At 36.4% G+C, this 26,757-nt stretch overlaps 1 protein-coding gene and 1 non-coding gene across 6 annotated transcripts in view; both read right to left on the bottom strand.

The window, feature by feature from the left end:
* ZMYM2 (zinc finger MYM-type containing 2) overlaps positions 1-26,757 on the bottom strand; it is a 94,450-nt gene that overhangs the window by 17,724 nt on the left and 49,969 nt on the right. For 4 of the 5 annotated variants that reach the window (XM_033104765.1, XM_033104766.1, XM_033104767.1 and 1 more), the window contains 9 exons: positions 24,706-24,856; positions 24,144-24,259; positions 21,247-21,363; positions 18,857-19,007; positions 14,605-14,777; positions 8,012-8,177; positions 7,328-7,362; positions 1,124-1,253; positions 306-421 (listed from right to left, as the gene is read on the bottom strand). In XM_033104765.1, coding sequence (XP_032960656.1) covers positions 306-421; positions 1,124-1,253; positions 7,328-7,362; positions 8,012-8,177; positions 14,605-14,777; positions 18,857-19,007; positions 21,247-21,363; positions 24,144-24,259; positions 24,706-24,856 — 1,155 coding nt within the window. Of the gene's footprint in view, positions 1-305; positions 422-1,123; positions 1,254-2,372; positions 2,486-7,327; positions 7,363-8,011; positions 8,178-14,604; positions 14,778-18,856; positions 19,008-21,246; positions 21,364-24,143; positions 24,260-24,705; positions 24,857-26,757 lie in introns of those variants that run through there. The other variant, XR_004422878.1, reaches the window with a different exon arrangement.
* TRNAS-GCU (transfer RNA serine (anticodon GCU)) lies at positions 8,764-8,837 on the bottom strand. Its single transcript has one exon. It is a non-coding gene; the product is annotated as a tRNA-Ser (tRNA).

The following is a 26,757-nucleotide window of genomic DNA, read 5'->3' as shown; positions in this document are numbered from 1 at the left end:
ATAAAATTTTGTACAAAACTTTATTCCATGTTTCAGTTCTAAACCTTACAGCTTTACAAATCTTTCTTTCCAAAATGAATTCAAATATAAGACAATGTGTGTCAAGCAGACACAGATATCTGCTGAACTTCAGTGTCAAGGATGAACACATCCCTGATTAAACACAAAGCCATCACTGACAGAGGCCACCAAGCCTAAGCTGACAGCTGAGGAAAGGCACACAACCCGGCTCTCTGGCTCCCCGGGGCTGTCCCACCCACGCCCGGCAAACCTCACAATGGAGGACAACATGGAGTCTGACTCACAGGAACAGGAACTGTGGCAGGGACAGGAACATTCTGGCTGTACATGTGCATAGGCACCGGCACGTACACAGGCACAGGGATAGGCACTGGGACATACTCTGTCTTCCAACTGTCATCTGCAGACAGAACGTGGGTAAGGAGCTCGGCAACTAGCACTCATGTACAACAAGCGCTCAGTGTTGAAATCATGTGTTAACAAAGAAAAAGTTTAGTGCCTTGGTACCCATTTATAAATTTCCGGTTTTCACAAATTAGGTAACTTCAGAACAACAAAACTCAGTGAAGGAGCTGTTCCAACTTACAGAGCACACGTAGAATTTAGGCCTTTTTATAATAGAAAGAAAACATCCTTTAACAATGTTATATAGCTCCTGACATCCTACCAGATTCCCTTCACACCCCCCACAAAAAGGTTTATCAAATAATTAGAATACAGCTAAAATTGAAATTTGATGAAAATACATATTTGAATTATGTCATCTCATTCTGACAAGGAAACAGAATTGCTAATATTACAGAGCACAGTTACGGGTGATTTGCCAGAGGGAACACTGGAACTTCAGGGGGTCTTAACCCCAAGAAACTGCTACAGCGTTATTTCATTTGGGGCATCAATTTGTATTCTAGGTCTTCGTCAGAGATTGATTTTCTTTAGTGATTTTAAATGCTGTATTCTCAAGGTAATGTCTAAAATTAGACAAGCAAAGTCAACAAAAAATGATAAAGTGACCTGTAGCCTAATAATTGAAAGAACATGACATTTCATTAAGTGAAGTATAAGAATAGAGAAATATACAAGTCAAATTCCCCAAAGTTACCTGTCTGACAAGATTTGGTCTGCATGTGAGGTTTACAGTAAGTAGCTTTTGTCATTGTTAAAGGTTTGCAAAGAACTGCTTTGTTCTTCATCTCTTTGTTAGGTGTTGGAGAAGGGGGTGGCGCTGAACCCTATAGAGAGGCAAAGAGAAATATTTTATTTTTACCTCTAATTTTTATTATTTCTTGGTGGTAATGAATATCTGGTTTCTAGGGCCTGTGGAGGGAACACACAAAAGTAAGAGTATAACCAAACTATGCTGTTATTATGTTTACCATAGTCTTAATCTGGAAGGATCAGAATCAGGATAGAACGAATCTATCCTATTGGCAAAGCAATAGTAATCGGTCATTCTACAGATCTCTGTTACCTTCAAAGGACACCATCAGCTTATCTTTTAAAATATATATGTCAATTCTCACTGTTAAGTACAAAAGCAAGGTTGTAAACCTGAATTTTTAAAATAATTAGGTTCTTTTAAATTTATTTGAGAAAGAAAAAAGTTCTTGCAGTTATTATGGCTATCCAATACTCTAGCTCCCTCTATTGGATAAACAGCTTATATATGTTACTAAATTTGAAAAGACAAATGATGAAAAAAATTACCAACAATATTACCAAACTTTAAGTTGGGTATTTCCTGTGCCCCAGCAATTGAAATTTTAGAAACTTATCTTAGAGATACAGTCTCTTAGATGTTTTCACCATGTTCACTGTAGCATTATTTGCGATTGGAAACACACACATACACACATACACACATACGCGCGCACACACACACGGCTGAAGATCTGTCCCTAAAGGACTAGAGACAAGGTGCTCTCCACACCACCTACTGATACGGGCAAAAGGTACAGAATACTAACACACTCGATTCTTATTAGTTGGGTAGTTAAGTTCTAGACAGACGCCATGAACACGGAACCATTGCTCTAGAAGGAAATACAGGGATAGGTTCCTGTCAGCCTCTGCTCACATTTTCATCAACAGATCAATACATAACCTTGTTGCTGTTGAAACACACTTTATTTAATACGTGTATTTCCTACAAATAATTATACGCAGTATTTCCTTTTAATACAACAGTACGATCACAGCATTTATGTGTTACGCACTCTTCCACTCAAACGTGTACACACACGCACACACATACTTGGTACTGGGAACACATACTGCATACTGCATAGTAATGCAAATCAAGTCCTGAAAACACACAGATCAAGCAGTTAAAGTTTTATAAGAACACTAACGTCTTACTGTTGGTGGAGCTGCAGGATGTACGACGGGGCAGTGCACGTGTGGTTACACCTCTCAACCTTGGCACGCCCCACGAAAACCAAGGGAGAGGCTGATGGAGCTTATTCTGCAGAAGAGGAAGACATCGATGAGGGTGGCATGGTGACATCTGGCAGTTCTACCTCAGGAGTTTGGCTCTTGCAACTTGCTGACACTGTCAGCAATTTTCCCTCCCAAACTGGCTTCAAAAATTAATCAGCCTTGTCTGCTTGGCTTTTCACCTCAAATCTTTTTCACATCAAATCTTGATGTAAGGTGCAAACACAGCGGTGCTTCAGTGTGAGGCTCTGCTCAGACTCAGGGCCACATTCTTCCACGTCACTGACAACTCTTCCTAAGGCAGAATTCCATCGCGTTATTTGGGCTGCTGTTAGAGGGACAGCACTTGGGAGTCTTCAGCTGACTTTCATCACTGAATCTGATGCCTTGTTTGGTCATCTGTCCAGGTCTCCATCAGGGGTCTCGACTGCCTTCTCTGCCACAGCTTCCTCCACATCTTCCTTCACGTCCCCAGAGCCTTCTCCACTTATTTGTGTATGGTAGGTGTTATGTTTTTATCACCATTCTTTTTTTTTCTGTAACACCGTCATAGACTTTGAAATTTTTCATGCAGTCTGGTCAAACATTTCCCAACAGTTTTTCACAGGAGCCTGCTGGATGCTGCCCTGGACTGCGCCAACATAAACAATTGTGTCACGTATACTGACTGACTTCCAGGAATCCATCATGGTGTTTCCTTCATGTGGAGAGTCTCGCAAGCTCTCATGAAGTGAGCCTTGAAAGCTTTCATTTTGCCCTGATCAAATGGTTGGATGAGAGACAGTGTTTGGGGGCATAAAAAGAACTACATTCAGATGGGCACATTTGAGTTCTTCACAGCAATAGATATTCAGGTTTTCATTCTGGAGATGGTGTTCAACTTCTAGGATAAAGCAGTTGTGGAACCAATCCCAGACACCCAGACAATATTTCAAACACCATTCATGCTTTTTTGGTCCAACCTTCAATAAATGGCATATGGTTCAGTTTTCTCCCTTTAAATGCTCATGAACTGCGGACTCTGTACACTCTGAGGGGTTTGGACTTAAAATTACCCTTGGCACTGGCACACAATAGCATGGCTGCACGGTCTCTGAACGGTTTCAAGTCAGAGGTTTGTAGACCACTTGAATTATATAGGTTCATTTGTCAATGACCTTGTAAGAACAAGCCAGTCTCATCAGCGTAGAAAACCTGCTTGTCCATATTAACACCGCTTTTCCTCCATAACACAGAGTAGGTATTGTCCCATAGAATCCACCTTGCCCATAAGTTTAACATTTCCACACCACAGAGCCCTAGAATGTGTGAGCCAGACAGCACCGAGCAGTCCAGATGTAACATCTTCCTGCCCTAGGGTAATACGTTCTGAGCTAAAGTCTCACAGCGATGCTATTCACTATGCTTTTTAAATCAGGCATAAGCTCATGAACCCACAAACTCAGTCACTGTTCCATCTCTTCCAGAGCTTCACCACACACTATAGATTTGACTTTAACACTTGGAAGTGTTTCCTTTTTTATAGATCGGTGAATTTCTTATTCCTTTTGTGCCATGTTGTTGATTCTTGAACACTGAACTCATAGCCAAATGAATGGTGCTCACTAACAGGCATTTCCTCCATAAGGCACATCACAGCCTTCTTGTGCTTAGGACAAATAGACAGCACTTAAGTGCTACACTTGGGGGTCATTGTAAACAGCAAAATCACAAAATATATGTGCAAAACCATGAAAAACATGACACTAATTAGACTGTGAAAAGGGACACTGGCTTACAGTAGCATGAGTGTGACAAGAGGTAAAGCCACGCCACAGGCAGGTGTGCCTCCGGCGACTCCCAGGTTCACCAGTCTGCAGAGGTCTACAAGTGACCTTGAAAGTGCCATGGGCATGGTGTTGGGTTTACAAATACACTTTAGACAGCAGTCAAATTCGCAGACTGAATAATGAGGATCAACTGTACTTAAATAAAGCGCTTACTGTTTAATACTTTTTTTGTCCATATGTAAAGGTCTGGAAAGGTATAAATTAAAAAAAGGCTATCTCACAAGTTACAAATAATACGTATGCCTCATTCTAGATTCATCAGGATATCAAACCACTTAATCAGCTATGAGACAGAGTAGTGAACAAGGGCCTAGGGAACATGATCTAACACTACTGCTGTATAACGAAGCCATGTCACTCAATCTTTTGTGCCTCAACTTCCTCAACTATAAAATGGGAATAATAATCTAGCAATCAGTTATTGACTACTACATACCAAGCACTGGGTAAGTTGGGTCTAGAATCCCCACTTAAGAACAAGGGGTCTAAAATCATAGATGTCCTAGATTAATCAATGTTTTGCTTCCTGTCATTCTACAAATATTACATCATTTCAAGTAAACTATGCCACCTGGTGAAAGCCTACACTTAATGCTTCTTACTCTGCTGATAGTCAACAGGCAGATCTGTACCTATTTATAATGAATACTGAAGAAGGACCAATAATGAAAATTATAATAACAAAAGCCACCATCTGTTGAATATTTGCTATATGCCAGGGACTATGTGCTCTAGACAATGTTTGTATCCCCTAAAATTCATGTTAAAAGCTAATCCTTAATATGATAGTATTTGAAAGTGTGGCCTTTAGGTGGTGATTAGGTCATGAGAGCAGAACCCTCATGAATGGGATTAATGCCCTTATGAAAAAGACCCCAAAGAAATCCCTCACCCCTCCCACTGTGAGGGGAAAGCGGAAAGATGGCCATCCATGAACCAGGAAGCAGGCCCTCTCCAGATGGCGCCTGGATTTCAGACTTCCCAGCCTCCAGAACTGTGAGAATTAATGTCTGCTGTTTGTGAGCGACCTTGTCTATGGCATTCTGTTACAGAAGCTCAAATGGACAAAACACCATGTAAATCACCAAAGTTACATAATTCCTAAAATGCGTAATCCTCCAAACACCTCAAGAGCTTGGTCTCTTTTTTTAGCACTCCCATCTTACAGATGAGAAAACTGGGGCTCCAAAGTTACACATCCTGGTAAGGTGACAGAGCTAAAAGTTCTGAAGTCAGGATTCAAGTAGATTCATCTGAGGCCAAAGCCCATGTTCTTAACTATACTGGACAGGCTGCCTCTGCAACATCTGGAGCGATTACAGCCAGCATGCGCTTGGTGCTTACTATGTGATAACCCCGAGGCTGGTACTCTCTTCATGCCCGTTTTATAAATAAGGAAATTTACACAAAGAACAGTGAAGTGATCTGCCCAAAACCACACAACTAAGCTTTCATACTTTGAAGTTTATGGGTGGGAAATTAAAATATTCCAAAAGCTTACAAGGCAAAGATGGGAGAGGACTTTACAAGACAAAAAGTGGCCCACTGACTTGACCCTCCCCCCCTCCCCCCCCCCGCTAGTAATGCTCCTCGTCTGTCACATACTGGAGCTCAAGTGCTGGGAAAGAAAAGCATGTAATACTATGCTAGTAGGAGGGGTTCCTAAAGCCTTGGTCAAAAGCTTATATACTGAAATAGGTTGGGGAGAGGCCTGCTGGCCGCACAAAGAACAAAACAGGGAGTGATCATCTTTACGTTCCTTGGCGTAAGTCAAAGTGCCCGGTATTAAAATCAGATGATTCAGCTGAACACTTTTATGTACTTCTGAATTGTCTGGCTTAAAAGTGTATTTCCACAGGGAGAAAAGCAAAGGAAAAGGCACTCTTACTTTGCTAGAATTCTGTAAACTATGAAAATAAAAAACAAAAATTGAATGGAATAATATAAAAACAATGTTTTTATATTAGTATCAGTGATCAGTACCAATAATCCTGAACTGTGGTTACATATTAAAATCACCTGAAAATGTTTTCAAAAACACAGAATCTCTGAGTTGGAGTGCAGGCATTGGAAGGTTTTCTAGCCAGTGATTTAGTCTTTCTTACCAGGACAACAACTAGCCCAGCTACTTATCACGATACCAAATATGACTCCTGCAGAGCTGCCCTTGAAAAGGATGCCAGAAATACCCTTATTTCAGCACTGGTGACCGCTGTTTGACTCAGCACACAGAGGGCAGACCCGCTGCTCTTCAGTGTGGCAAAGCACTGCTTCTTCCCTTCACTCATTACACATAAATAGCCACTGTCAACCTACAAAAGTCTTAGAATTTTAGAACACAAAAAGCAGAATTGATTTACACCAAAAGACTGAAGGAGAAAAAAAAAGAAGCAGAAGAAAAGAAACCCCAAGGGACACATTATGGAAGTATTTCTCAAATTTAAAAATTCACAGGTCCGAGCCCCAACCCTGATCCTCAGACCCCTATTTCAGAAATAAATGCACAAAGTCTTCAACAGTCTGGCCCAGACCACTCGTTCACCCTCATTTCCCATGATCCCACCACAGGTGCCCTTTAAGCTTGGCTCAAATAGTTTTGCCAAATATGCATGCCCTATGCACATTATTATTCCTCCGACTTTTCATCCCTCTCTTCCTGGCAACCTTCTACTCAATTGTACAGAAGCTTTTTCACAACTGCCAGGAACAGATACAGTCAATCATTTGAAACATTCTATGGCTACTGTCTTAAAAACTATCTATTACAAGTGGTACTGATCACTACAACTCAAATACCATTTATATGTCTATCTCCCCCAGTGTGGGTAGAGGCCATAATTAATTCACCTTTATATTCCTTAGTTAGCATGCATAAAATGACCTGCTTTTATATCAGGTAATTCAGCTGACTACTTCAACTGTCTCAACAGAGGAAAGTAAAAAATCTTTTATCATTATGATCAAATTAAATTAGACTGATTATTTTTTTAACCCCACATTATAAAAATCAGTATTTAGCTCTCCACTTAAGCAATACTTACTGTCATTTTGGTTCGGGACGTCTGACAACCCTGATCTAAAAACATAAACAAATTTAAATAATATGAGACAAATATCACACTCCTCAGAATTTTCTAAATCTGTATTTCTCATTAAATTTTATTGATATTTTAAAATAATTACTAAAGAAAATATTTTAAGCTGTTTTAAGTCAAGGATATCAAATTTAAAAGCTGAAATACAGAGCTAAAGAAGTGGAATTAACTCTTCCCATTTTGTTCCCTCAGAAAGCACACATTGCTTTGGGGGTAATTCTATGTTCTTAGATTTTACTCTTCAATAAGTCACAACTTCTAAAAGGTTTTTGTTTTCCTCCCAACCTATCCCAGGTACGTATCATTTGCTAAAAATGTATTATATTTAAAATTGTCGATGACATGATAGGTAAGTGAATTTTTTAGAATTTTTATTGTAATTCTGTTTGGCTCCTCTCCACCCCCAACTAGACGCTATTTCTTCAACTAGTATTAACTTTTTTAAACAAAATAAAGAGCAACAGACTTATAGAAACTTCATACAGGGCACTTCCACCCAGAGAAACTATGAAAGTTGCTGTTAAACTATCTCCAAAATCAACTGTTCATTATCATTACTTGGAATTGTGATCTAAGAAACTAAAGACTGCTGCACAGGTTTTGCAAGTTGCTACCTACTTTGTGACATACCATAATGCAAGTTTTCAGGTCCTTTCTGAGTCGTCATGTTGGGCTCATTCTGCTGGCAATAGAAGCGCAATAAGCAGTGCTGGTCACAGAAATGTTTCATTTCCCCGCGCCACTGCACACGCTCTTTAAGAGTTCCTTGAGATTTACAACAGTCACACCTTGCAGCCTTAATAAAAAAAAAGGAAGGTACCAGACATTTCAAATGACAAGGTTTAAGGAGTCAGATATATATTTATAAAGATTTCTAAAATTTTGTCAGTGATTATTGCTAAATGTGATAAAACAATGTCAGATCAAGAAAAAATAAAATTACAATATAAATCATAAACACACAGTAAAACCCACTGTAAAAGTGGGGGGAAAAATGTAGCCATTTCCTAATTGTCAAAATCCCTTTCTATACTTACCAGAAGTTAAAGACCAGTATTACAAAGATATGATAAGCAAAAAGAGTGAACATTGATAAACCAAATTGGTACAATATATTTTAGTATTTTAAAATAATTTTGAGGGCTTTAATCATATACTGGTAGAAGTCTCCTATAATCATATTACATTGAAATCTCTGATTAATGAACAGATTTCCCAGGTTCAAGTGACAGCTCATAATAAATCAATTTATAGAAGTTGTAGCAGACCAGAATGATTTTGAAGCAAGCTCTTATGAGAAAATCATGAAGTATAGAAGTATTTTTCTTTCTCAACAGTTTAATATAATAATTTTTCCCCCCTAAGGAGGGCGCAGCTCACACTAGCCCATGCGGGGATTGAACTGGCAACCTTGGTGTTAGCAGCACCACACTCTAACCAACTGAGCTAACCGGCCACCCCCTAATATAATAAATTGAAGAGCTTTAATAAATACACTGATTTAATTTTAACAAGAACATCATGTTTTAAAGCACTCAATATTTAATTAATTTAGAAACAATTATATTTTAAGACAACAAATTTGACCTACAAATAAGAATACAGCCCTAACTGGTCTATAATTTTATACGCAAAATAAAACCAATTAAAATTCATATATAAAAAGTTATACTTTTATGATGGTGAATCAATAAAGTATGGGACAGATTTTTATTTTTCAGAGATCCCATTTTCCCTAGATTGTTCTCATTTTCACTTTTTCTTAACATCTTGATCAATGAGTGGACCAAAAGATAAAAATGATTAATTTCAAATAGCTCTTTTCATAATTAAGAACTTAATTTCTGATCTAGTTAGAGTAGAAATAAATTACTATAATTTTTTAGATTACCCTTTGATTTAATTTACTTAGAAGTTTGATAAGCAATAAAAATTAAGTATTTTATAGTTTACAATAATGGCTGTAGCTTTTCCTCACTATAAATTATCTAAAGTTTTACACTGTGCATTTTCAATTTCTCACTTTATGTCTCAACAGGAGTTCTATGAATAAATACTATGTCAAAATTCCTAGTCAGGAATATAACAAATGATTGTGTTGGTAAACAGGTTTTATATAACAAACATACCCCAAGGTTAGAACACAGGCTCTTTTTTGTCTCCAGGTCTGGTATTTCTCCTGCTGAATAAATGTTAAATGAATGAAGACTTGTAGTATAAATTATGACTATTAAGTGATGACTATCATATTGCTTGTCCAAAAATTTGTCAGCTCCAATTTCATGTTGCTGGTAATATTATGTGGTAATTTCAAGATCAACAGTACTTTTTATCGACCAGGTCAGATTTTACTCAATAGTGAAAAAAAGTCCCTATGTAAAATTCTCACCAGCCAAAGACTGTTCTTTAAAACCACCATTAAAGTGTTCCAGGTTTCATTCCCCACCCCTTTTTATATTTTATACTCAAAGAAAAGACAAAGGAAGGAACTGAAAGCCTAACATTCTATTCGTTGAATCTAAACACTGCAAGAAAGTGGCAAGGGTGAAGTTGGAGCCAACTAGCTCAATTCATTGAGAACCTGAGAAGTAAAAGTCCAGCATGTTATAGCTACTCTCTATAATCTTTACAATAGTACTGGAAACTAAGGTCCGGCTAGGTGAAGTGACTAGCCTAAGGCCAAATATCAAAAATGCAGGACTCAGAGTAGACAATCCAAGTCAAAATCTGGGCATTATTTAGCACACCAAGTAATAAAGACAAGGGAAAGACAAAACGAGTTAATATGAATAACCAGAGAATCAAGATCCTAATAGATGTTAAAATGCTCCAAGAAGGTTCTCAATGTAATATCCAAAACCCAAATCACTTGGTATAAAACTTACTCAAATCATTCCATGTACTATGCTGACCTAGTATACAGTAATATTGCCATTTAGAAGGCCCGGGGCATAAAACCAAGTACATGCCACCCAAAGAATCTGAACAATAAAATCACTTCATTATTTTGTTGATTATATTGTATTTTGTAGAAACAATACTTGAAGCTCCTTTCTTCCAGAAGGTTCAAAACAAATTTAGGTGCTATCTCTCTATCTGAAGAAAAAGGAGCAAGATTAATGTCAATTTGCAAATGCAAACAAAATATGTATATATTTTTCAGGATGAGAATAATAACAGAACTCAGTACTTCAAAGTTTAATGCCATAATCAAAAATTTTAAGATTGTGAACCTCTTTTTGTTTGTCTGTTTTACAGCCACTCACACCACTTCCTGGTGAAGTGGTTGGAATTAAACTACAGACAGGATGGCTAATCTGCAAACATCATTAATGGCCATCATTCCTTACTGACACGGACACCACCATTCCCTGCCAACCACAAGGGAGCTCTTAGGAAAGCCTGACACTGCTATAGCTCAAAAACTGAAGTGTGGCTCAAGTCACTGGTTTAAAAACACTACACCATCATCTACTTAGTGGTTTTCCTGTCACTGTGGAAAATCAAGGATTATTTATTATGGGGGGGAAAAACAGGCACGGATTTAAACAATCTAAGTAACAGACAGGTACTAAATTCTTAATTCAAAATCCTTAATCCAATCTCTGAACAAATACAGGAATCTCTTCTTCAATAACTGACGAACCATCACCCAGCCTATACTGATGAAATACCTTACATTTATTGCACAGCTTCAATGTATCTATTGGGTGATATATATACATCCTTGTAACTTTCCCATCTACTTGCTCCCCATTACACCAATTGAACCTAATTTTGCAGAGGGGCGAGGGAGGGCAGACTATGAACATAAATGAAGTAGGGAACTTCTACAGTCATTTTAAAAAGGAATTCTTTATGACTCCCCAATATATCTTTCTGAGTACAACAGAGTGATTCACTTTTTAAAACTGTACTGATAAAAGAATAGGTGATTGGATACTATGCAAAGCATTAAGTGACAGGAATTATTCAGTTACCCAAAAAGCACAACATTAAAGCAAGAATATTAGATTATTCCCTTTCTAAAATTAATTTCAAAAACAAAGAATAATTTTTGTGGGGGAAAAAATCAATATTTTTAGCAGTTTAGATAAAAAAAGGAAAAAATTTAAAAGCCCAATATTTTTCATTCACTTGGATAACTAAAACATTAAGTATTAACTTGATTAAAGCCCGTAAAGTCATACTGTTAAAGACTATTACAGGACCTTTGCATTAAAGAATTTAATATTGCCACTATTCACGACTAGTTTGTAAAACAAAGCAAAACCTGTGTTAAAAAATTGTAATTTGAAGTAATAAAGTTTAAGAAAAGCTTATTAGCTCTCTTAAGAAGTATTGTGTAGTATTCTTGGAAAACAGTGGGCCTTCTGACACCTGGCTATTATTCAATTACAATATTAAATCCTTTTTCTCCAAAACTTAAGAGATCAAAAAACTATCCTCCCACCTGGTTTCATATAATGCCTGGAAACACTTACTTTGAGGAAAAGTAAAATCTACTTCCTTCTAAAGAGTAATCTGGGAGAAGACACATTAATTTTATTCTCAGCATTTTTTGATTACATGATTCAACAGATTTTGTATTCCAATTTAGAAAAGACAGTATTTAATAAACCACTATTTTAATCCCAAAGAAAATCATTATAAACACCAGAAAACAAAGACCATTCAAAATGTCTTGTTAGTAAAAGACACACAAGCAGAAGTTTTAAAAGCATAATATTAAATATTTAAATTAAAATAAATGAAAATGTAGTTATCTATACTCTAGGTAGTCTGTCAGACTGAAGCACAAAGGTAAGAGGTGAAAATACAATGTGTGTGTTCCTCTGTTTAGGCAGCAAATGCTCAGAACTAAAGGTGAGCTCACCCCTGGAGTGGTTCCCTGCTAATTTCAAAGATTCCTTAATGAGGCACTTTTTTGGGAGATTATTTTTCTAATAAAAGTTGGACTGACTAGTAAGGGTCACGTTTTTAATGGACTAAGATCTAAATTTTTGAGTTCCTAAATTTAAAAAGTAGAAGGGGAAAGAAGGTCAAAAAAAAAAAAAATCACAATTTGTTTGGGACTCAGTTCCATTTTCAAGATAATAGGATGGCAGCGGTGAACAGAAGGGGCTCAGGAGAGGTGTAAGGAAACAGTGTGATTCTAGAAGCACGTGGTTACTGCACTGGCCTCCCAAAAGGCCAACCAGGAGACAGGAGGGACAACTCACTTCCTCATTTCCAACATGGTGATCCTACTGATTGTATACAAAAATCATCATTTTTACTTGCTTTACAAATTGCTGCCATCGGTTAAAATGCTCTTACCTTTATTCCTCAGATTAGTACAGCATGCAGTAATGCTATTGTGTATATTATACAAAAACGTGTTGGGTTTATAATAAGATAAGGAATAATCATAAAAGTGTTTTTAATGTATAGAATACTGACATTAAACACAAACAGATAATTATAACTGGTTATTTAAGTAACATTCTCATATATTCTGAAATGCACTGCCTCACTGAAATTTCATCATTGAACATTACATAAGAAGTAAAAACATTAGATACAATTATCCTTTAAAATAAATGGCAAAAAGGAACAAATGCCAACAAATAGTGTCGTCTTTTGCCAAAGAATACTTTTCTTCCCAAAAGAGAAGGAAAAAAAAAGATTTCTCTATGTGAATTGTAAGTAATAAAGAAAACAGGAAGAATTCATTCAAAGAAGCCAAACAGAGAAACACATTCAGTGTGCTGTGAACAAAAAGCAAAAGCCTCCAAGAAAGATTATTTTAAAAAATTAAAGTTTTGGATTCAGAATTACATAATTAAGCAGAAATTTGTATATTAAAATAATGACAGAGAAATCATCATTATCACATGGCAATAACTGTCTCAAACAATAACACAAATGATGAAAAGGTTAACAGTAAGAATAAAAGGGTATTTCCACATTGTAACCTACTAAATACCTTTACTGTTTGAGATTATCCAAAACAAATTTTCAAAAATAAAACCTTCTGAACGGTGGAGAAAAGGTGTATTTGTGTGTGCTAAACTAAAATTGAGCATTTAAAGCCATTAAAATAACATTTTTTGAGTGTTTTCTCAAAATTGCTACTGTCTATAATAGAACAAGACAACTAAAAGGAATACACGTAAGAGGGTGTTAGTATGTTTGTCCTATGTTGCTGAAATTTGAACCTTAATTCTAAGGCTCAAATTAGTCACAAGCAACAGTAAAATAATGAAGTAACTTAAAAAGTGCACCAAAACTCTTAGCCTCGACAACCTCTGACAACCTCTAGTTACTTGGAAAGTATCTTCCTTTTTATTTAAAAAATATTAGTTCATATTTTGAGCTGTAGATATTCAAGAAGTTCACAAAAAATTCCTGCAAGTCTCCTAAGTAATGCCATTTAACACTAGTCACTTTCATTAAGTGAACTAAATAATTATCTATGTATTTCAACCATTCTACTGCTTGTTTCTTTAGCAGTATTTCACAATTCTGAACTTAGGATGACGTCTGTCTTCTCATGCTTTAAAGGCACTGCATCATCCATAGTGAAGCTTTTGCATGGAGATGGTTTTCCATGTTACAAAGAACTAATAACTTTTTCTTCAGTAATATCTAACCAAAGCCCAAATTTACACTCATTTTCTTATCTAGAAAGAAACCAATGCAATGGACAAAAAGGACTTCACTTTTTTACATATAGATTTTAATCACACACACACACACACACACAGTTTCAAATTAAATGTTTTTGGTCTCTATTGTTCTCTAGTGTCTTTTCAATTTGAAACTCTCCAAAGACCCACAATTAAAAAGGCAAAAAAGAACAAGGTGGCTTTAAAGCACACCCTAAGTATCCAAAACAATTACCTGTGAATGTCCAACACTGATTAAGTAATCATCAAAAATATTTCTATTTAGTGAAATAAAGACACACAAATTTTATAGAAATAATCCACTCTGTTAAGCTATATTGCTGAAAATACAGGTATATCCTAGTTTGGGGTTAATACTTAAGCTATAAAACAAGTAAAAATGCTACTGTAAGTTATAAAGAACAAACTGAAATGACAAAAATTTTAATGAATTGTATAATCTGGGCTAGGCCTCATGCGTGTACATTTTTTAAATAAATAAGCTACCATATTTGTTAATGGCTTTTTAAAGATTGGTTAAAATAGTCACTGTGATAAACCTGAGTTACTTGCCTTGTAGTACCAGTCCTGGAACTTTTTACAGCAGTCTTCACTGCAGAAGTCCCTCACAACGCCATCCAGTTCTTTAGTTGCTCCCTTCTTACATAGTTGAGAGCAATAGTTGCAAGTAACACACCGCAAGCCTAAACGTCTTGCAAAATCCTGTTTGTACAATAGTTTGCAGCCTGAAAAATTTAAAGTTTTAATATTAAAACAAAAAAACATGTCAAAAGCTCATTTTTGAGATGAAAGAGAACTTAAGACTAATAAACAGATCATTAGCTTCAGAAAGTGTCTATAAATTCACATATAAAGTTCGCTTCCTCTCCTGATCAAAACTGTGATTAACACTAACCTACAAAAATTCAAACAGGACATAGAATATTATGTTAGATATCATGTCAGTTCAAATAATTAATGTTCTAAGACATTCAAATCTAGTAATGTCTCAGAACTATTTTATTTGCTTTATTTAAATATAACCTTGCTTAGGTATCATAAACACACCACAAAAAAAATAGGCATTTTAGTAAATGGATTAGTGTAGACCAGGGGTGTCAAAACTGTGGCCCACGGGCCAACTGCAGTCCGCAATCCATTGTTAATTGGCCCGCAGCAAATTCCAAAAATATACTAAGTTTACTTAAATAAACCAGGTGAAGCAATACGTACTTTACCTCGAGTGAGTGGCCCGGCTGTTTGTGTATTTTACTTCATATGGCCCTTGGTGAAAAACGTTGAAAAAAGTTTGGACACCCTTGGTGTAGACCATTGAGAGGCACAAAGTAAATATAGAGATCTATTCAGCTAAGTGGGAATTTCAGCTGAATTTTCTAGTCTTTTGGTCTCTGTCACCCTACATGGACCTTCAGGGAAGTAAAACTGGTCTACTGACTTGTGCAGAGAAAATGTTTTGTTACTCTATTCGTTTAGTAAAATATTTCTTTTACCTACTATGTAATTGCATTATTTTAAATGTTTTTACATATCAATCTTATCTATTCCCTATAATTATCTCTATGAGGATTAAATAATCGTGCATCCTTTCACTCACTCCTATCCACTGAAACCCTACCTACCCTTTCACAAGGAGCTCAAGTTACACCTCCCCCACGGACTGCCCTCATCAACCTAGTCTGCAATGGCCTTTCCCATGTGTGAACTCGAACTACAACTGTTTTATATATAATTTCTCTGGCAAATAATTATTTTTATATAATTTATTTGGCATTTAATCTATGACTTGATACCTGGAACCATATTTAAAAATACTTTTAGTATTTTTACCTTGATTAGTTTTATTTTTCTAACTAGATTTTGATGGTAGTACCAGGTATTATGTTTTATTTCTGACAGGTTACGGGCAGAGAACTAGGTGCAGTTAGAGAAAGCACAAAATACATTATTAAACAAAAAAAAAGACACATCTTTTTGAACCTTTGATTGCCCATCTAAAGTTATCAGTGCCCCCCTTCTGTCGTGGGCACAGCTGAGCAAGCGTCGTTACAGTCTCCCCTTCTGCCGTCGTCAGGTCTAAGTCAGAGTCTCCCAAAGAGCCCAACTGCTGCGGACACTCTTCATCAAAGGACTGTGCTTCGAAACAACCGATGAGTCTGAGGAGCCATTCTGAGCAATGGGGAACCCTCCCAGACTGTGTGTTGACAAGCGACCCAAACCCACGCGCTCCAGAAGCTTTGGGTTTGTCACCTATGTCACTGTGGAGGGGGCTGGGTACAGCCATGCAGGCAACGCCACACAAGGTGGATGAAGAGCTGTGGGACCAAAGAGGGCTGTCTCAAGAGAAGATTCTCAAAGACTTGGTGCCCACTTCACTGTGAAAATGATTTTTGTTGGTGGTATTGAAGACGACGTTGAAGATCATCACCTAAGAAATGATTTTGAACAGTATGGGGACATTGAAGTAACTGAAATCATGACTGACTGAGGCAGTGGCGAGAAGAGGCTTTGCTTTTGTGACCTTTGATGACCATAACTCTGTAGACAAGACTGCCATTCAGAAATACCATACTGTGAATGGCCACAACTGTGACGTAAGGAAAGCCTTATCTAAGCAAGAGATGGCTAGTGCTTCGTCCAGCCAAAGGGATCGAGTGGTTCTGGAAACTTCAGTGGTGGTCGAGGAGGTGGTTTTGGTGGAAATGACAACTTTGGTCATGGAGGAAGCTTCAGTGGTCGAGGTGGCTTTGGTGGCAGTCATGGTGGTGAGAATATGGTGAGTGTGGGGATGGCTATAATGGATTTGGTAATGATGGTGATTATGGAGGAGGTGGCCTGGGTATCCTGGAGGAAGCAGAGATTCTGGAAATGGTGGACAGAGTGATGGAAACCAGGGCAGTGGGTATGGCAGGAGTGGCAGCTATGACAGCAGTTAACAACAGAGGAGGCGGTGGCAGCTTTGGCAGTGGTAGTGGAAGCAATTTTGGCGGTGGCGGAAGCTATAATGATTGTGGCAATTACAACAATCAGTCTTCAAATTTTGGACTCATGAAAGGAGGAAACTTTGGAAACAGAAGCTCTGGCCCCTACTGAGGTAGAGGTCCGTTCTTTCATGAAACCAAGGTGACTATGGTGGTTCCAGCAGCAGCAGTAGCTATGGCAGTGGCAGATGGTTTTAATTACTGCCAGGAAACAAAGCTTAGCAGAAGAGTCAGAGAAGTGACAGGGAAGCTATAGGTTACAGCAGATTTGTGAACTTGGCCAAGCACAGTGGTGGCAGGGCCTAGCTGCTACAAAGAAGACATGTTTTAGACAATATTCATTTGTATGGGCAAAAAACTCGAGGACTGTATTTGTGACTAATTGTATAATATAACTGGTTATTTTAGTTTCTATTCTGTAGAAAGTATAAAACATTCCAACAAAGGGTTTTAATGTAGACTTTTTTTTTGCACCCATGCTGTTGATTGCTAAATATAATAGTCTGATCATGGCACTGAATAAATGTCTTGTGAATGAATGAATGAATGAATAAGGTTAAAAGTCCCTCTGACTGAAACTATACTCTTAAACATCAGTTATCTATTTGCTGCTACTTGTCTATTCATTTTAGTAAAATCCACATAATCCAAATGGTAACAAGGTCACTGATATATATGTTAGCTGTCAACCAATAGATTCAGACTTATTAATCAGTAAGAATGTCACTGCACAAAAATTCAGGTGTCAAAAGAGTTAAATTAACTCAGAATCAATCTTTTCAATGAAACACTATGTCACTTTTCATTAGAGCTGTGATCACAAGAGTAAACATGGTTACCTTTCATTCCAGGTAAAACATACCAATTAAACTATAAAACTGGAATGCCCTGTTTTATAAGCAGCCCCCTCTTAAATATATAACTTTTATGTAAAATGTATAATGCATAAACAAAAGCGCTAGCTGAATGGACTGGTAATCTTTTGGTATTGCTATCATTCCTACTGCTGGCATTTAGGATTTTTCAATCTTTTTCTTGCCCATAACCAGCAGTAGAAATCCATAGAAAAAGTGGATACAGGGGGGGAAAAAACTAACTGAAAAGTAATAGATAAGGATAGCAGACAGGAAAGCTGGGAGTTTAGTGCCTGGGGCCAAAGAAAGAATAGAAAGTGAAAGCCAGCTTAGAGCAATAATGTGACATTTGGGGAAAAGTAGTAACAAGAGCCCAAAACCCACAGCTACAATCCTGGTTCCTACCTCTGGAGAATTAGAATGAGGACTGGAGTTCATTTCTATAATCTGCTGCCTGGCACCAAAGCAGCAAAAGTGTAAACGAGAGGTAAGATAATTCTTGAATGTACTACAACAAAAGGCATGTTTTTCTGGCATCCTAAAATGAACACCTAAAAGTATTTTCCCATTATAGTAATGCCACGTGTAATTTTCTTTCTGGTATACTGGAAACCTCTAGGTTAGGCAGTACACTGGGCAGCGAAGTAGATCCAATGGAAAAGAATTCTAGTCCACTTGGAAAATCATGTTTAGAAATGGTATGGTGTAATAATACTTTTATTTTATTCTCAAAACTTCCTTGTAATGAAAAACAGGTTACCAAACTTTTAGAGATAAAACACCTTGAGGCTCAGAAGTCTACAAATATATACAAGAAAACAAGTCAGTAGAAAAGCAAACTCCATTTTCTTGTTCAGCTACAGTAACATTGTACAGCTCCTCCGGACACATGGAGTTATATAGTTGGAAAATATATTGGCAAAATAGCATTAAGTATTAGTAAGTTATGAACACCATTGTATATACACTTGCCTTCACTACAGAAGGGTCTCTTAACACCAGAGAAATTCACTGTTTCATGAAGAGTCTTCTCCTCTTGGCAGTACTCACAGTACGTAACTATGCAGTGCAGCTTCTTATAGTCGTCTGAACAGGTCCTGCTGCAGAACTGGTGCACTTTGTTCTAGATGCACAGTAGGAACCTCGGTGAGTATAGGACAAAGACCTCGAAAACAAGTGTAAGAAATAAAAAGCCACGTTTACAGAAACTAAGTTAACTCATTCCCCTACTTAATGTTATAATACTTAGGGCTACATCTCCGATACAAGACACCTAGTTTAACTAATTTGCTGCTATATTTCAAATAGCTCCACAAAATTCAGTACCATTAACTATCTGAAAATCACAGTGAAAGAGTACAAGTATCACTAAAATAAGATGGCAGTCTGGTGTTGCTAACAGAACTGGTGAAATGGGAAGAAAACAATAAAAGCTACAACATGGGTAAACTACAGAATATGAGAATTATGACATTAATAACATTTTCACTTAAAAAAAAGTATTCTTTATTGAGTGTGTAGTCAGGTAGGCTCAATCCCATTCCTGTCACACAGAAGAGTGACAGACCTATTGTGGGGAAGGAATTCAGTCTGCAGCCATCACACAGTGCGCTGCTGAGCTCGAGACTGAGTTGGTTCCCTTGAACAGAGCACGGTTAGTAATTACTTAGTTATTCCTGGCCCCAAACAAGAGTCAGAGATACTTTTCAAATATGCAGCCAAATAAGAGCAAGTTAAAACGTTCAGGGCAGCAGCATTTCCTGTTATTGTGGAGGACACAGACTAGGTCTTAAACCACCTACCTAACAGTAGCAAAGATACCTGAAGACCAAGATGAGGAAGGTAAGAGAGTCCAGGAAGCAACTCAAGCAGTAAGGTGATCAACAGTGGAAAGGTGCCCTACCATGAGCATACAATATACAAGACGCAATGGGCCCCTGAATTCTGTCACTTGAGGTACGGGTTCAGCTCTCACTCAGTTTGATGGTGTTTCTTAACTCCTTCCAACACTTTTGCGCCATGTAAATAAAAGCCACACACCAAAAAGACTGCAAAAGGAGGGCAGTGCTAACATGGAGATGGTGGAAAGGACCTCATTTTCATCTGCTATTTCCAGAATTCAGTTTGTGCAGGGTCTTCATTTCCTAGAAGATACCACTCTATGTACTTGTTTGTGGGTTTCTTTCCTACTGGGCCTTCAACATTATTCCTGCTATGACTTAAGGAAGGTTTTAATCACTAAAAATCATCCCTGGGGGCCAACATCAGTCTCAAAGAATGATTGGTTTAGATGTTCTTGAGACTCTACCAAACAAAACAACAAACTAAACAATTTTCTAGGGACTAAAGTGTTAAAATAATGAAGTTTCAGATTTCCAAAGCACTTTAGGTAGCACGCAGTCTGGTTCCGGGGATCATTTTTGCCTAAGACTGCCAATAGTCACTAATAAGTTGTGGCTCACGAGCAATCTGTTGTTGGTTCTACACCTTGTACACCGTTTTTACCTCCTCCAGGCCCTCAAAAAAGGTGGAAGGAAGAAAGGCCAAAGATGAACACTGCTCAAGGAAGCAATGTTCAGACAGGGCCACCTTATGCATGCATCTATCTACCTATTACTTCCCCCTTTATTGACATAAAAATTAATGATCAGAGTTTTTGTTAATGGGAAAAAGATATGGCAAAGTAAATTAATTAACTGGTGAAGGCAAAGTGATGAGGAAAAATAAAATCAATTTATATTAGGTTTATTAAGTACAACATAGGAAATATATTCAATAATATGGTAATAACTATGTATAGTGCCAGGTGGGTGATAGACTAATTGGAGGATCACTTCGTAAATTATATAAATGTCTAACCACTATGCTGTTCACCCGAAAATAATAAAAAATATTAAATGTCCACTGTAATTGAAAAAAATTGTATTAGGATTCTTTTATTAAAACACAATTATAAAAGATTAAATGACAACACAGTAAATGACTACCAAATTCTGTTTTACAGGTAGCAGGCCATACAAGATACTAAGAGTTCACAGAAAATATTTATAAGGACAGGAGGAAATGAGGAAAATGCTGTACAAACAGATGCTTCAGGTATGTAGCTAACCAAAGTGACACTCCATACACTATTATGAGCATAATATATAGTAAATGTACTTTCAATAATTTTTTTTTACCTAAAAAGAAACAGATCCTTTGTTGATGCCACTCCCACATAAGTAAATAATCCAGTCATCACAAAATCTGAAAAACTAATCCTTCTTCACTCAGAAAACAGATTCTCGGATGGAAATGCCATAGTTATCTTACTAGACTTTCATTTGAGTGCTAGACAATATACATAACAAAATATGACTTGCCTCCCATTCCAAGATTTCTGGCTTTGAACAAAAGGAATTTTTGCAATAGTTGCATTTCAATTGAATATCACTTGGGGCTACAAACTGGCCATTTGGAGATGACTGCATACTTAGAGCCTAAAACAAACAAACAAAAAGAAAACATACTGACTCTGACATGGATTTTAGAATGTTTATTTGTGACAACTGTCAAGTATCGACTATATCCAGAAAACAGGATGTGTTTTGCTTAAATATTTCTTCAACACATAAAAGTCCATCCTGAATTTTGTTTTTAAAAAGTATACTAGTACATTCAGTAAATTTTATGAAATTGAAATTCATTTTTACCACAGGATTACTACTACTAATTTTAAAAATACATGCAAGCGGGGGAATCATACCAATCACGATTCTTTTCTCTTTAAGAAAATGTAAGCCAATAATAGTGAGGTTGTTTAACCAAGTTCTGAAGCAGTAAATAAACATTTTAAAAATCTAGCTCCCAGCTCCTTTAATAGCTAACTCACAGTGGGGACTTGTCCCCTCCTTGCATTGTCGCATCATTTCCATTCCAAGTCCATCAGTGAAAACAGCCTACATGACTTTTTAAATTGATCATTTCTTACACAAGGTTGGGGAAAAAAAAAATTTATAGACTGGTACCGACACCAGGAATTTATTGCAATTTTATTACATTTTTAAAAGTTAAAACAATTTACAGAATAAAAAAGGCTATAAGCATACGTGGGCTTTAAAAAGTTTTGTTCTAATCTGAGCAAGTCCAGTGATATTTAATTTTCATTCTTTAATCTATATTATATATAACATATAATCTTCTGAATGTATGAAATAGTTAATAAAACTTTTTCCAATGTAGCAGTGGAGGGAGGAAAAAAACCTTTATCATTTTTAAAACTTCTACATATTGTTCAACACAATTAAAATTTTTGAAAAAATAAAACATGCAGATTTAAAACAGTAACCATCCTATCAGGTTAATAAATTTTTAAAATAAAAACCACCAACACTAACCACCTTTAGTGTTTCCAAAAAAATTGAAGTCCATTAAAGTTGATTATTTTTTCAAAACAAATGAAAAACTATCCTATTATCTTACTTTGAAATGGAAAACATCTAATGAACACAAAGTATAAAATCTATGGTTTGCTTTAAGATAAAGAGAAAGGAAAAATGCTGCTTTTCTATTTGTCAACCTTGTATTACTTTTATACAGAATCACAAAGTGATGAGGCTGCCTATAGGTTTATCTGAACACAGTCCTCAGAAGCAAGAGTCTAAATTAAGTGTTTCTTTAAAATATACAATATACACATACAATTGTCTCATCAAATCATGGGCAATACGAGTTTCGATTAAAAGAAAAAGGCAGTTAAAATATTTTCAATTAATATTTCAGTTTACCCACCATCAAAAAGGAACAGTTATAGCCTGACAAGCAGCACGCCAAAGACACTTCACTCATCTACTTACTCCTTATTCCTTGATTTCTGGTAATAAAAAGCCAACAAGTCAGAAGCTGCATTTATCACTCTAACGATGTATCAGTGGCCATGATCCTAACTCCCAAAATAAAAGTTTAGTCTTGAATGTATCACCTAAGCTCAGTCGAGGATAAAACTATGAACACTGAGCTGGCTGAATTCAAAACCACCTCAGCTGAAATGCTAATAACTGTTGCAACTACTGCAGCCTAATTAAGAGACTGTGTTTTCATTTAAATAAATTCACATAGAGCGCAGTGCCTGCAACACAGAATTGTTGGTCGAATTAACTCATGAAACATGGCTTTGTGCACTAGTTTGAACCTTTGCCTAATAGACTGAAATGTTCACACACAGCAGCTAAACCTACTCTTACCACTTAACTAATGCCAAATCCCCTCTAAAATTTTCTTCCTAGTGGTCAACGAGCTTAATGTTTGAACACCTCCTGTAATGCTATCTTCTCAAACTATCCATATGCCACCTCTGAGGAATGAAAAATGTCTACTTGAAACTGATCTTGTATTAAATTAGGTGCTACTTACCATAGCAAGTCCAATCCTCTTTTTACCCAGTGTATTTCTAACATCTGAAGAAAACATTTATACTTATCACTTCCAGGCTAAATATACCTACACCCTTCATAAAACAGAATTCTCCTTAAGAATCACATGATGTTATTCAAACCACCTAAGAAAATACACATCAGGCACTGAGCTCAATTTAATTTCCTTCCTATATCATAAGTATAATTAAAAAGTCAATTAGGGACCGGGCCTGGTGGCTCAGGCAGTTAGAGCTCCATGTTCCTAACTCCGAAGGCTGCCGGTTTGATTCCCACATGGGCCAGTGGGCTCTCAACCAGAAGGTTGCCAGTTCAATTCCTCGAGTCCCGCAAGGGATGGTGGTCTCCACCCCTTGCAACTAAGATTGAACATGGCACCTGAGCTGAGCTGCCACTGAGCTCCCAGATGGCTCAGTTGGTTGGAGCGCATACGCTCAACCAAAAGGTTGCCGGTTCAACTCCCACAAGGGATGGTGGGCTGCGCCCCTGCAACTAGCAACGGCAACTGGACCTGGAGCTGACCTGCGCCCTCCACAACTAAGACTGAAAGGACAACAACTTGACTTGGAAAAAAAGTCCTGGAAGTACACAGTGTTTTCCTTCCCCAATAAAATCTTTAAAAAAAAAAAAAAAAAGTCAATTAGATTACCTGGGATAAGTAGATAGCTGACGCAGCTATGTCTACTGTGACTCTAAAATCTCCACCTACCAATCTGACCCTCAACAAGCTGTAAAAATTAGCACCTTAAGTAAAAACAAAACATACAACACTGTTTATTTTCTATGTATGTATATTTTATGTATGTATATTTTACTGAAGGGAGGGATATGCAAAATAAGTAACACACCTGAAATTTAGCCACACAATTGGAATTGCAGAAGTTATACAGTTTTCCATCAGGCATTGTGGCTTGATATTGAGGTAAAGAGTTTCGCTTACAAAAATGGCAAATAATTCCCAAACCTAGGAGAGAAAAGGTACATATTTGATTTGTTTATAAAATAACAAAAGTTTTTTAAAAAACATCTTAATTGACCTCAGAATAGTTTATTAATGGAACTTTCTGTAAATTATCCTTTTATTAATTTCCAAGATTATTTACACCTTAACAAATACTGTCACAAAAGAGTCTGATATTATGGTCTCTAAAACACACAAAGATACACAAAACAATCTCAGAGTTAGATTATGTTTGGAATGAAAAAAACAGTTTTAGCTAATAACATAGATATGGAAAGAACTTCATCAATAATTTAAAAATTAAAAGAAATATGGAATGACCAAAACCATTAAAAAAGTAAGTTCATGCAGTTAAAACAAGCATAAAAATGAAGTTAAAAGAGAGAGAATACTTAGGAAATTAGTCATGTTATTAAAGTTTTTTAACTTCCCAAATCCCTGAAACTTACTTTGTGATTTTGCATATTTTGTCTTGTGACTGTTCATGCAAGCAGTTGAACAGTATGGCTCCATATATCCATTAGGACCTATACACTGGGTCATATCAAAAAACCTGCACTGTGTTCGGCAACCAGTACAAGTGGTCAGTTTTCCGTATTTCTAAAATTTGAAACATAAAAAGATATTAAGAAAACCATAATTTAACTAGAAAAAAATTATCACATTTTTCATTACACCTCTTCTCTCTGCAAAACAATTCTGTTAATCTTGAATCAGATTTAGTGAGTGAGAAGTCTGCGTCTGGATGCAGAACTGTTAAGTGCAATGCAGCTGAATCAGGTTCAAACAAAAAGTAATGATCTCAGCTAACTCTCAAAAAGTGTACGTTCTCTATTTAGTTTAACGGAATCCCTTACATATAGGTAAGTAAAAACTGAATATTAAAGAAAGGCAGTGTTTTCTGTTTACAATAATGATACTTCTTTGACATTTGACAGAAGAAATTAAATGTACCTAAAATGTAAGTCTTAATAATCAAGTGAATACAGTCCTTCAGAGAAATAATTTGAAGCTGTCAAATACTTATCACATTGAGCTGCTGTTGCTTCAAGCACTTCTGGAACATCTCTTAAAACTAATTTATCATCTATTTACTACATATAGAACCTTATTCAACCACAAAATACAAAAAATAATTAGTATTTTTAATTTCAAAAAACCTCATTCAAAATGATTTTTTGGCTATTAACTAAAGTTAATAATTAGTCAATAGATAATAATGAAGTCAATTCTTCTACCAAGGGTAAAATTTGCAAACACTGACATAATTCAAAGAAATGAGATAAAATATATGAAGGTAAGACAAAGAGGTACACTTTGAAAATTACTAGACAAAAGCAATATCACTGAACACATAGTCTTACAAAAATACAGTTCAAATGAACTGGTATGTTTGTATTAAAAAATTTACTTGATAGTCACAAGTAGAAATCAAACAAGGAAAGGCAAGCTTTATAGAGCAACTTTTATTTGATCGCTCTTCTGAGCAATTACAAAACTGTCATCACCAGTTAAATCAAATATCACGTATATTGTTGCAAAATAACTGTATCCATCTTTCCACCTGATGCTGAGATCATTTTATTTAGTCACCTGCATCTAATATAATATGATGATATAAGAAGGCCTCAAAATGTTCCATGGATGGATGAATAACAGATGTCAGGAAGATGACAATCAGGCCAAAAATAACAAAATGGGTAAACTGTGTGGATAAATTTCACGAACACCAAAGGATTTTAGACAATAAAGGTAATAAATTGAAGGTAAAAACAATAACCATAAACAAATAAGTAACATCATAAAATAAAAAAATCAACTTTCTAAGCATACAACAAATAGAACAGGTATGAGAAAACCCAGCTATTTATGTGCCAGAAAGGAATGCTATATTCATCTGGTAGCACAGAAAATAACCCATGCTGTCTATTTCTCATTTACTCAAATAACATTTAATGGAAGCCGTAGTGTTTTATTTTCAAAGTGGAAATCAACTGATCTTCAATTTCTAGTAGCTTCCAGAAAGAAATACCTATCAATAGCCAAAGAATGGTAACAAAGAAGAAGAATAGGCCTGTTAAGTTGAATTTGAGTCTTCCAGTGTTACCAGGACTGTAGAGGCGAATGCTCTGGTTTTAGTTTAGAATGACAATACGTTTTCCTAAGGCCTATGTTATAATTTAAATTTTTATATTGGGAAAAGATCAAAGAAAACACATCAATAAAACAATGGAAGATAAAAAGAATGTTTAAAATCTGACACCACCATACAAATTAGGAATACTAAAAATATCAGGACACCTGCCATTGTATATATAACAGGATTACAGAGAGAAAAACAAAGCCGCTCCCAGTAGATGTATGCATAAAATTTCCACTAGCAGCACCTATAAAGCTTTTTTTTTCTAAAGATTTTATTGGGGAAGGGGAACAGGACTTTATTGGGAACAGTACTTCCAGGATTTTTTTCCAAGTCAAGCTGTTGTCCTTTCAATCGTAGT

The sequence above is a fragment of the Rhinolophus ferrumequinum genome, chromosome 4 (genome assembly GCF_004115265.2).
Source record: "Rhinolophus ferrumequinum isolate MPI-CBG mRhiFer1 chromosome 4, mRhiFer1_v1.p, whole genome shotgun sequence".
Classification (NCBI taxonomy): domain Eukaryota; kingdom Metazoa; phylum Chordata; class Mammalia; order Chiroptera; family Rhinolophidae; genus Rhinolophus; species Rhinolophus ferrumequinum.
The sequence above is the reverse complement of the archived record's forward strand: the minus strand, read 5'-3'. Positions and strand labels throughout refer to the sequence as shown.